At 53.5% G+C, this 12,210-nt stretch overlaps 1 protein-coding gene across 2 annotated transcripts in view; it reads left to right on the top strand.

The window, feature by feature from the left end:
- NEURL1 (neuralized E3 ubiquitin protein ligase 1) overlaps positions 1–12,210 on the top strand; it is a 79,817-nt gene that overhangs the window by 49,663 nt on the left and 17,944 nt on the right. For both annotated transcript variants that reach the window (XM_084763249.1, XM_084763250.1), the window contains exons 2-3: positions 9,423–9,664; positions 10,008–10,329. In XM_084763249.1, coding sequence (XP_084619375.1) covers positions 9,423–9,664; positions 10,008–10,329 — 564 coding nt within the window. The remainder of the gene's footprint in view (positions 1–9,422; positions 9,665–10,007; positions 10,330–12,210) is intronic.

Here is a 12,210-nt window from a genome sequence, read left to right as displayed (position 1 = left end):
GATTGCCCCATGGTTCTGCTTCTGCCTCCTTTGGAAGGGGAGCAGGAACTAGGGGAAGGCACAGACTCTGTTCCTATGGGTACCCTTACTCTGCATGGGTTGCTTGGGCCCCCAGAGATAAAGACAAATGGCCCTCAATAGCATTTTCAAAAGCCTTGGATTTTGGGGTTGGCAAATGTTTTGGATTGCTTGGTAACAGTCAGTGAAGAGAGGTGGCAGGGTCGGCCCCTGCCATCTGTATTGTGTTTTATCTGCTGTGTGTGTATGACGTCATGTTTTGGGTGTCCACAGATGGTATAGCTGTGTTTTGAGTACCTATTTGTACACCCATGCGATGTGTCTTTGTTTATTGAAGAGACTGTGGTGTTTTTATTATAAGCAGACATGTTTGTAGTGTGCCCTGTGATGGTGGCATGCGTGTGTGTGTGTGTGTGTGTGTGTGTGTGTGTTGCTGTGTTGGGTCAGTAAAGTGGAATCCAAGTCCCAGCGGGGAGCAGCCAGGCAGGGCACTGATGGGCATGATAAAGCCCATTTGGAAAATGGTTTCTGCAGTTAGGTACTCTGTCTCTTTCCCTAGGCAGGAAGTGGGAGCCCTTGGTCTGAAGGGCAGGGTGCTGGGGTAAACAGGGTGGCAAGTCCCACAAGGAGGCAGCAGGACACTGAGAGAGAGTCTTCCCCCTCCCCCTTTCTTTCCTCTTCTCTCCACTTCCTCCTTTTTCTTCCTGTAGTGTTCATCAAGTCAGGACATGGGCCCCATGTTTGAGAGGTGATGTATCACTGCCATCCAGGTGGTCACCTCCAACGTGGCCTCTAAACCTCACAAGCCCAAGCATCAGAGTGATCTGAGAGACTGAGCCCCACAGAGAGATGACATCGCCCAACTGGGAAATGGCGGGGGCTCAGCTTACACAGTTGGTGCCTCAGACGAGACATGTGGCCTCGTCTCGCTGGGCTGGCTCTTTGCTTTCCCTTCTTGGGTTCCTTAATCCTGAGAGTGGCAGCAGGGCCATGGCCTCCTATGGCCTTATGGGTCCTGAGATTAGCACAGAGCAGCTGTGGGTGGGGGAAATGCTTCTCAGAGCCCAGGGCCGTTGAGCTACTGTGATATCTGTCAGTCTCAGGGAAGGCTAGCAACAGGCTGTCCCAGCATAACCCAGCTCAGCGTCTTCAGTGAACACCAGCAGGGTTTGGTCTGTAGGGAGAGAGAGGAATGTGGGGTACAGGTCTGGTTTGGAGCTGAGGTGGGTATGGAAGTGTCAGAGAGCCAAGAAAAGTTGAGGCTGATCAGGGCTCCTGGTGGATGAGGCCAGGAAGGCTGCAGGAGGGAGGGAAGAGGAACAGGTCCTAGGTGAAAGCTAGAAGCTGCCCCAGTCCTCCTGTCTAGTGCCTAAATTGGCCCCTGGGGCAGGGTAGGAAGATCTGATGGCAGAGTGGGGATAAGGATCAGGAGGTTGGCTGGTCTGGCGTTCTCTAGGCAGCATCCTTGGCACATGGCATCATATGGGGTGAGCATCCGGGAAGGTTTCTCGGCGGGTCTTCTGTCCACATGTGCTTGCTGGTATGTACAGAGGCATGGACTCTGCTGCCCCTCCACCCTCAGTCCTGCTGGGCTCCCAGGACAATGTTCCCTAGGTGTTCATGCCCACTATTTTACATACCCACGGGCTGGCTACCTAGAAGTGAGTACTTGGATTGGACCCGCACTGGAGGGCCTAGGTAGAGGTACTTCCTCTAGGTTCCAACTTTGCAGGATGGGGGCACTAGAGAGGCTTGTATGAAAGATCTCAGCTGCAGGGACAGGTTGGCTCTCATGGAATTCTCCAGTGACTCTGTGTGTGTGCAACATGGGAGTGGCTCTGGTAATGGATGCTGAGAGGCAACACCATGTGGGGCAGGGACTGATGTAAGCCATACCTTCCTTTGTCTCAGACCTGGCTTTGGGGTAGCCCTGGCAACAGAGGGACAGTGACATCAGGCTGAGCCATTTGGACATTCCCCGTGGAGCTTTAAGGTAGAAGGAGAAGGAGATGGTCTGGTCCCTCTCTCGGGTGATGGCATTGGAGCCGCAGCCACTGGCTGCCAGGAACATCAGCTTGGGATGTCACCGTGAGCGAGTGAGGGTGAGTGGGCAGGAGGCTCAGCTAAGAGATGAACTTGCCTATGGGGTGGCTGTTCAGCACATCTTCAGCCACCCTTCTTTCCCTCCCACATCATCCTGGACCCCGTCAGTGCTGCAGGCAGCTTCAGGACATGCCATATGCATTGTCAGGGTTTTTGGGGGACTGGGGGTATAACGGGGTGTTGCGTGGCTCCTCATGCCGGGCTGAAACAGCAAGAGTGTACGGGACTGAGGCTCTCGACGTGGGCTCAGGGAGGGCAGAAGGCAGGAACTACAGTGAGTAGGTTGGCTGGCTGGCTGGGGCAAAGCGAGGAGCCCTTGTGCAGTGTGGCTGGTCTGAGTTCAGAGCTCAGCTGTGTGCCCTTGGCAAAGTCATTAGTTTTCAGGGGAAGTTCTGAAAACTGTGAACTGGGGCCATCATCTATTGTTATTGCCTGTCGCTGCATAACAAATTACCCGCTAGTCCCCTCTGCCTGAAACTGCAAGCATTTAGCCAGCTCACCATTTCTGTGCCCTGGAATCCTGTGGTTTCGTGAGGGGGCCCAGGACCCCTGGCTTCTCCACTTTCCTGAGGTTGCGGTCAGTTGGCTGGGCCTGCAGCCTCATCCAAAGGCTTACCTGGAGGGGAGCCATCACGAAGATTACTCACAATTACTGGCAGTCCTCGGTCCTCCCCTCATTTCCGTACAGGCATGGCAGCTGGTCTCCCCAGAGGGAACAATTCAGAAAGGACAGCGCAGCAACCGAGATGAAAGCGACAGCCCAGTGGGAGTGACATTTCATTCCTCCAGCTGAGTTCTGCTCTGGAAGCCCACACTTGAAGGGGAAGGGGCCACACAAGAACAAGAAGGCCCAGAGACAGATGGTCCTCTTGAGCTAAGTTCAACAGAGGTGCTTCCCACAGACACTCACCTCAGGGTTTGGGAAGGTGAAGCAGGCTGGATATGAAGGTCGGGGAGTGCAAGGACTGGTGCGGGAGTCATGAATTTCCTCTCGGCTTTTTTCTTGCCAGCAAGTGTGGAGCTGACGAAGGATCTTGGTCTGGTAGAGCTGTAGTCAAGTGTATAGCGTGGGGTCTTGGCGTTGGGTAGGAAAGGGGGCGCCTCTCTTCACGTTCTAATGTCTCCACTGGCCACCAGTAAGGGTGAGGCACAAAGCGGCTGCCCAGATGGGAGAACCGAGCACTGGCAGTCCCCTTTCATTGCTTTACTTTAGCGCCTAGTCTGTGCTTAGGTCTGAGCATCGGAAAATAGCTGTGAACAAGATGGCAGCCCTTCCCCCTGGGAGCCTCCCAATCCACCATCGAGAAGCGTAGACACCAAAGAACCTCGTTGCCCTTCCCAGCCAGGAAGTGGCTCAGCTCTCGCAAAGACATATATGTACAAACCACTGGATGCAGAATTGCTGAGGAAAAACCCTGTGTAACGCGAGTGCCTCAGGGGTGACCCAGGCTTTCAGAGTCCTGTGTAGTGGGGGACACTCTGCTTAGGGCTAGACAGGTCCCCAGAAATCCATAGCAGGGCCCTCCCTCAGAGACTTCTGTTGGATGAGCAAAAGGGCGGGTCCATGGTGGCCAGGGGAGGAAGCCAAGAAGTGGGTGGATCCATTCCTGGAGGTGAGCAGGGATGTGGAAACCTTCGAGGAAGCCACTGTGCTCCTGCCCAGCTGGGCAGTCATCTCCATCACCCTGCTTGCCTACTTCCTGGCCTGATGTTGGACTCAGGTGCTAACATTTGGAAAATTGCTTTGAATCAATGTGTTCACCAAGTCCTCAGCTGGGAGAAGTAAGCAAGGCTGATGGGCCTCCTTTTTTTTTTTTTTTAAATAAAGATCTATTTATTAATTTTTATAATTTTTAATGATTTCTTTTTATTTCGTGTGCATTGGTGTTTTGCCTGCATGTTTGTCTGTGTGAGGGTGTCAGATCCCCCTGGAACTGAAGCTACAGACAGTTGTGAGCTGCCATGTGGGTGCCGGGAATTGAACCTGGGTCCTCTGGAAGAGCAGCCTGTGCTCTTACCTGCTGAGTCATTTCTCCAGCCCCCTTAAAGATTTGCTTTTATTTTAAGTTACGTGTATGTGTGTGCCTTTCTCTAGGGAGGGGGTTATGTGCACACAAATGCAGATGACTGCCGAGGCTGGGGTTATAGGTTGTGAGTCGTCTAAAGTGGGTCCCGAAACACAAGTCAGGTCCGCTGCAAGAGCATAAACACTGAACCGTCTCCCCAGCCCTAGGAGTCTCTTTTTATAAAGAACTCAAGGTCCAGAGTGGTAAAGCAACTCACCTGATGTCACAGAGCAATTTTGCAGCCTGGTTAGGGTTTGAACTGAAGGCCACCTGCTTTCAGTGTTCATAGTTTTTGCCTGCCCACCCCTACTCCCCCCCAAAAAGTGAGTCAGTCTTTGTAGGAGACGGAAATGAGCCTGGCACTTATATTCAGGGCCAAGGTTCAGAACAAGATAGTGTGAGGAGTGATGGATGGGACTCAGCTGGGCCCTGAAAGACACTCAGGTGGGGCTGGGAAAGAAGAGGTGTGGGCAGGCGGACCTGCTGGAGCAGAGGTCACGGAGGTGGGAAGGCATGGAGTGGTATCCCTCGTAACAATCAGATGACAGTGACCACCGAGGTACCCCTACACTGCCTCGTTTGATTCCATGAAGGCCTGTGGTGACCCCATTTCACAGATGGGAAAGCCGACCCTCCGTACAGTATCCGCACACAGAGCACAGCGGCTACCTTGGAGACAGCCAGGATTAAGCTCAGATCTGGGCTCCCTGCACTCTGGCTGAGAGACCACAGTGTAACTTAACTTCTGTTGGGGAGGGGGGGCTATGTCAGGTGGCATTAAGGGAAAAGCCAGGACACTGCCCAGTGTGTGCATCAGGGTTTGTGCTGCCTCTCACACTCAGCCTGCTCCTTGGCAGCTCTGCCATCAGACCCCACAGTAAATCTGGGTAGAGCTTGGTGGGGGCCATGAGGTCATCACCCCAGTATGCGTGTGTGTGTGTGTGTGTGTGTGTGTGTGTGTGTGTGTGTGTACACACATATGTACACCTACCTCCCTTGTGACCTTGTGAGGACCAGGGGATGTGAGCTGGAGCTGGCTGAGGGTCAGGCCTGTGTTAGCATCTTGCATACTCAAGGAAGCTGACGAGTCTTCCTTCAGCATCAGCATCACCAGGGGCCCTCAGGGAGGCTCCCATAAGCTTGTAAACTTGTTACTAAAGGGTCCTACCTTGGACATGTGCTGGGCGCTGGTGGCAGGATGGGGCCTCTGCTTATGTGGCTGTAAAATCCTCAGGCCCACCACAAGCCACACCTTTGCTGGGGTGCATGTGTCTCCTCAGTGAAACCTGTTTCCTCTCTACCCACTGTCCCAGAACAGGGGGACATGAGCTCTAGTATTGGCTACAAAGTGGGTAAAGCACCCTTGACACACACACATTGGAAGAGCACTGGTCATTCATCTACAGAACAGGGACCTCACAGTGTCATAGTGAACATCAAAGTGACAGAAGGAAGCCACTCCAGCTGCCCCCTCTGGGTCTTTGGTGCCAGAGCTGTGCACACAGTGTACTCCTCCCTTCCCCCAGTCAGTTGTGACAGGGAGGGAGACAGCAGAAGCAGGGACTCTAGGGTGGAAGTCACTCTGGTCAGGCACTTCGCATTAGTCACTTCTGAGGGTACCATTCACAGTAGAGCCCATAGCTGCCTCTAATGTGGTGGCCCTGACACCTTAACCAAAGAGGTGGCTCCATGTGTTGATCACACAGCGTCTTGAGAGAAGCAGGGTCTGGGAGTCGCTCAGTGGCTGTCCTAAATAGCCTTGGGACAGTAATATGGACAGGAGAGGTAGACCCAAAGACTTCACACTCCCTGGCATTGAAGCTGCCACAGTGCCTTGTCTCCACTACCCCCCCCCCCCCGGGGCAGGAATAGCACCCATTTCACTTTGCAGGTTGGGAAGGGACATTTGGTTAAGGTGAGTGTCAACCCAACTTGGCTTGGGGACTTCCCATGAAGTCTAAACCCTTAGGAGCCAAGTTATGGAGGTGCCTTGGTGGCCAGAAAATTTCAGTCTTTCTCCCTGCTGCTGTCACCATCAGAAGACGTGTGTGTGTGTGTGTGTGTGTGTGTGTGTGTGTGTGTGTGTGTGTGTGTGGTGTGTTTGAGTGGTGTGTGTGTGTGTGTGTGTGTGTGTGTGTGTGTGTGTGTGTGGTGTATGTGTGTGGTGTATGTGTGTAGTGTATGTATACATGATTTTGCTCATGCCCAGCAGTTAGAGGAGGGCATAAAATGTTGTGCTCCCAAGACAGGGTCTCCCACTGCATGCGCAGTGAGTCTGGCAGCCAGCAAGCCCCAGGAATCCTCCTGTCTCTGCTCCTCTCCCTCTGAACGCTGGGGCTGTAGCTGCACACACAGCTATGCCTAGCTCATTATGTGGGTGCTGAACTCAGGTCTTCATGCTTGTTCAGGAAGCAACATGTCCCTGGCCTCAGTCCCTTGCTGAAGTCTAGTGTCTGGTCAGTGAAAATCATCCTTCGACTATAGATGGGTTCGGGGACCACCGTGTAAGTTCTGTGACTGCCGCCACTGTTAAGATAGAGACCATTTCTGTCACCATGAGAACTTCCTTTAGGCTTCCATGTGGCCAAGCCTTTTCCTCTGACCCTGCAAACCTCTGTCTCCTCAGTGTCACTGAGCTGCAGTCACGTAGTAGGTGACCTTTTGCTCTGACTTTTGCCATGCATGTAAATTCTTCCACTTTTCCCTCAGAGCAACCACATTGTGTGGACACACCCACTGCACTCACCCCTTCCCTGGCAGAGGCTTGCTGGAGCGGTTTGAGGACAGCCAATCAAGAGGCTATATACTGTGTGCAGAACCATGTTCTCAGTTCTGGGGGGTGGGGGTGGGGTCCTGAAATGTAGTGTTCCGTCGTATGGAAGCTGCCCGCCTCTCAGGCAGACTGCCAGCCTGTTTTCGCCTTGGTCTGCCTGTGTCCCAGCACCACATGAGGGACGGTGTGGCTGGAGGGGACATACATGTGTGTGTGTACATAGCTCAGGCCAGAGGATGTTGTGAGTCCTGGTATGTCTCTGTCTTAGTCCCTGAGACAGACAATCCTCCTGTCTCTGTCCTACACAGCGCTGGAATTGCAGGCACTAATGTGGCCTGGCTTTTTATATGGTTACTGGGGATTTGAACTTGGGCTCTCATGCTTGCCTAGCAAGCACTCTTAGCCACTGAGCCCTCTCTCCAGCCCTAGCAGCAGGAACTAAGATTCAAGGTGCTGGGTGTCTCTTTCAATAAGGGTACCTGGAACTACTGCCACTCTCTGTCCTTTACCTGGGATGACCTCCCACCCTCCACACTACCTAGAGGCCACTTAGGAAGCCCTGTCACCTGTGTGGGGCTGAGATATTCCAGCCCTCGTGGCCTTGTACCTTTAGATGGTTCTAGAACATCTTGTCTTCCTAGAGAGAGCAAAGCAGCTCTTTTTCACGCTATCCCTTTCGGGCCTCTGGCACACAAGAATCTGCTCTAGAGAAGCCCAAAGGGGTGTGTCCAAGGGTCACATGGTGCTAGGATGTGGAGCCTGGTGTTGGGGCTCTCAAGAGAAGGGAACCAAAGTAAGTGTCCTTACAGGCTTGGCCTCCCAGGCCTTCAGACTTGTCCATTCCACTTCCATTTCTGCCTTCTTCCTCGCATGTTGAGAGAGTAGAGGGGTCTGTGCAGGCCTGATGCTAATAACCACATCTCAGTGCATTATCACATTGCTGTCTCGTGAGGACCAAAATCTGAAACACCCCCAAAAGGCCAGTCATAAGTGGAGGCGTCCTTCCGCCTCCTTCGGCCCCATTGCTCTCCATGGCTTTGCTTAAAATGACAGGATGGGCAGGCTCCATTTTCTGTAAGACTGATGGGGCACAGAGTCTTGGGAAGAGAAGGCACCCTAGCTCCTTGCCCATGTTAGGGTGCCCCCTCCCCCAGCTGCGGATCCTGAGGCACAGGCCAGTCAGTGTCAGAGAGACGCCCAGGCGATGAGTGGCAGAGAAGCCACCAGACACCTTGTCCTGCAGTCTTGCCTGTTTCTATATGTCTCCTGGCTGCTAGCTACATGTCTGTAAAGTGCTCGCCCCTCCCCCAAGCCTGCCCTGCTCTCTGTCCCACTTCAATAGGGTATCTGTGGAAGAAAGCACCACAGTTTTGTCTGGTGACCCCAGTGCTACTGGCATGGGCAGTGTTAAGCCTGAGTTACATAGGGATAGCCTTGAGGGAGGGACATCGTGTCCTAGACACTGGGGCTGAATGGCCTCTATGGTCACAAGCCCACCATAGCTCTGCCTCACCAGATGAGTCCCAATGGTGCCCTGTCCCTCTCCTCCTCCTCCGAGGCATTACCGAGAGGCAAGCCTCCTGGTGGGTCTTCGGGTGGTGGTTACTGTGTGCCCTTTAGCACAGTGATGTCCATCAATGTTTGTGTCCTGGGAAGGACTGTTGGCTTCAGGACAAGAGCCATGTATGTTTGTGGTTCCAGTGCCAAGGACAGAACTTGGCACTTTGTAGATAATGAGTGACTATGAATAAGATACGCGAATGAGGGCTGGAGAGATGGCTCAGAGGTTAAGAGCACTGGCTGTTCTTCCAGAGGTCCTGAGTTCAATTCCCAGCAACCACATGGTAGCTCACAACCATCTACAACAAGGTCTGGTGCCCTCTTCTGGTGTGCAGTTGTACCTGCAGAGACAGTGTTGTATACATAATAAATAAATCTTTTTTAAAAAGATACACGAATGAATAAAAGCAAATGAGTGCTGATAGTGACAGAGCAGGATGTTAGCAGGGTGACAGGCCATCATGGATGATGGTGGGGGAAGAGGCACCTGCTCGTGGGGAGGAAGACAGGATGGAGGTGGCGACAGAGCAGCGATTCTCAGCCTCGCCAGCGCTGCGACCTCTTAACATGTTCCTTGTGTTGTGGTGACCCCAACCACAAAATTATTTCCGCATAACTATAGTTTTGCTATACTTTTATGAATTGTAAGGTAAATATCGGATATGCAGGATATCTGATATGTGACCTCCAAGGAGGTCATGACCCACAGGTTGAGAACCGAGGCAGTAAGGATGGTGGCTGGGAAAACAGCAGATGGTAGCAAGAAGGAGAGTGGTTACAGCTGGCTGTGCTGGTGAAGGTGGAAATGCTGAACAGTGGTGATCCCCATTTCTCCCCTGGACCTCCCCTAGGAGACCCTGATCTGGCGCTGTTCTCTGACACTATGGCCTGTTCCTTTGCAGACTCCATCGGGGGCTCTTTCCCGGTCCCCTCTCACCGATGCCATCACAAGCAGAAGCACTGCCCGCCTGCGTTGTCAGGTGGGGGGCTCCCGGCCACACCGCTGCTCTTCCACCCCCACACTAAGGGCTCCCAGATCCTCATGGACCTCAGCCACAAGGCCGTCAAGAGGCAGGCCAGCTTCTGCAATGCCATCACCTTCAGTAACCGCCCGGTGCTCATCTACGAGCAAGTCAGGCTGAAGGTGGGCGCCCCTGACCCCTGCCTTTGACCTCTTTACTGCCATGGCCTGCTGTTCCGCTTCCAGCCTGCCCCCCTCTTCCTACTTGCCCTTCTCTTGGTCCTCACTCCTTTCCTGGCCTTCCTGGATAACAAGACTCATTGGGGAGTGGCCTTCACCAACCAATAGGAAGGCCCCCCTGGGGTGGGGGTTGGGGGAAAGACAAGCCACACTGTGAGTTTTCTGGCTGTAGGGGACTCCCAAGAGTTGGCTGAGGGTGGTCTGTAGAGAGCCCACCCTGTCCCCCTCGGTCATCTGACCAAGGAGGAGAGGCTAGCCTGAGGCTCCCCCCACTCCCTGTGGCCAGATCACCAAGAAGCAGTGCTGTTGGAGTGGGGCCCTGCGACTTGGCTTCACCAGCAAGGACCCTTCCCGCATCCACCCGGACTCGCTGCCCAAGTACGCCTGCCCTGACCTGGTGTCTCAGAGTGGCTTCTGGGCCAAAGCATTGCCCGAGGAGTTCGCCAACGAGGGCAACATCATTGCCTTCTGGGTGGACAAGAAGGGCCGTGTCTTCTACCGCATCAACGACTCAGCTGCCATGCTTTTCTTCAATGGGGTCCGAACAGCGGACCCACTCTGGGCCCTGGTGGATGTCTACGGCCTCACGCGGGGTGTCCAGCTGCTAGGTGAGTGCCGTCCCCCTGCCCCATTAGTTGCAGGTGCTGGGACTGACCTTCAGTCTCACGAGTCATGGGGGTTGCTGGTGGCATCCCTAAGGCTAAGGGGCCCAGGAACAACAGGTCCCAGGGCTCTCTTGTAGACTGCAGTTTCCTACTTCTGGCTACGGCTTTGGCAAGTAAGAGTATGACCCACACAGTTCCTCCCTTGGGGTGCTTTCTGGGTTGTCTGCACAACTTTCACCAGAGAAATGGCTGCCCTGTCCCTGCCCTGGTAAGGGTAATGTTGCTCTGGCGGCCTAGGCATGTCTCATAGCAACCCAAGGACTCTAATGGAGGAGACTCACATTCAGGCATGCTGAGTACTGAATGGATGAGTGGAGGCGCCAGCTCTCTATACTGGGTCTCCCCTGCTCTTAACTGAGCCCTCTCCTGGCACCCCCGCTCCATTCCTCCCCCCACCCCTGCACCCCCTCCCATCTGAAGGGATGGGAAGGGGATGAGAGAGAGGAGCAGGAGGCACTGGGGGCAGGGGCAGGGGCAGGGGTGGGGGTGGAGAGAAGACAAACAGCCTGTAGGAGTCACCAGGGGGAACATCAGAAGATGGGCTGGACCTGAGCACCAAGGGACAGGCTTCCTGGCCATGGAATCTGCCAGGACTGCCAGGGGCCTCAGAGAATCTGCCTGCCTAGGGTCACCCAGTGAGCTGGGGGGTGGAGGCGAAGTATAGCCCAGCCCGTCTTCCCAGATAGATATATGTGTTCATGTATATTCAAGACTGTGCTTGCAGGCATGTGAACTCTATGTACAGGCAGAGCCTTATGGCGCCTCAGCTTCCTCATCTGGAAAACGGGTCCTGGAAGGAGCTAAAGAGCCCTCGTAATGTAGCTTGCACTGTCCTAGGTATCAATGATATGTCCAGCCAACACCGGCTACTTCCCCCATGCCCTTTCTTTTGCAGAGAGAAATGCCACAAAGGGGGGTTCAAACCGTGTTTGCTTTTTTCCTTTCTGACTTCTAAGCCTAGAAATTGTGAATGTTTTCAGATTGCTTTCACTTGCATTAAAAAAAAAAAAAGACAGTGAAAGTAAAAACAAAGACATGAGTAATTGCCAGAAGCCTCTGTGTTAAGTTCCAAACATCAGGAGGCTGTTTTTATTAACTAGCAGTTTGGGAACTTTCTGTTTTTCAAGTCAATAAAAGTGTTCCTGCTCTCATGCTGACATGTTGAGAGCCCAAACGGGCTATTCCTGGTGACAGCTACTGAGGTGGTTATCCAGGCTGGCTGGGAGGCCTCCCCCACTTCCTCTATGTACTGGGTACACCTGAGGCCTCTACCCTGCCAGACAGTATGTGCCTTAGCTAGAGAGACAGATCCAGGCTTGATCCTGGTGCAGCATGAGGCTGTGGGCCCATCTGTACTGTGTGGCAGTAATAACTGTGCTGAAGACTCTTTAGACTTCTCAAAGGATGGGCGTGTAAGGCTAAGCTGATACACGGCAGTGGCCAGTGACTGTCAATCATCTTGGTCTGTCCTGAGCGGGACAGCGCTTAACCTAAGGTTAAACGTAACCAAAGCTTAAACGTAAGCTCTAGCCCACGTATCCAATCCAGCCTCAACTGTCTGCTCAGAAACAGTGTAAATCCTGTGTCTTACTCGGGTCCCTGCCATGTGGTGGAAGGGCAGAGAACAAGTGGCTTCCTGCTCTTGAGAAGGTCTTGCTGGGTGAGGGTGAGGGAGGTGTGAGCAAGACTCTTTGTCCTTCCTAAGCAACAAATACTCCTTCCTCCTCCAGGGCCTGAGACCTGGACCCGGGGCCTCCTGCGTGCCAGGCAGGTGCTCTACCTCTGAGCAGGAGATCTGTGCTTTTTGCTCTGACGTAGGGTCTC

Source organism: Acomys minous (genome assembly GCF_964271855.1).
Source record: "Acomys minous genome assembly, chromosome: 2".
Taxonomy (NCBI): domain Eukaryota; kingdom Metazoa; phylum Chordata; class Mammalia; order Rodentia; family Muridae; genus Acomys; species Acomys minous.
This window is presented reverse-complemented; position numbering and strand designations above follow the sequence as displayed.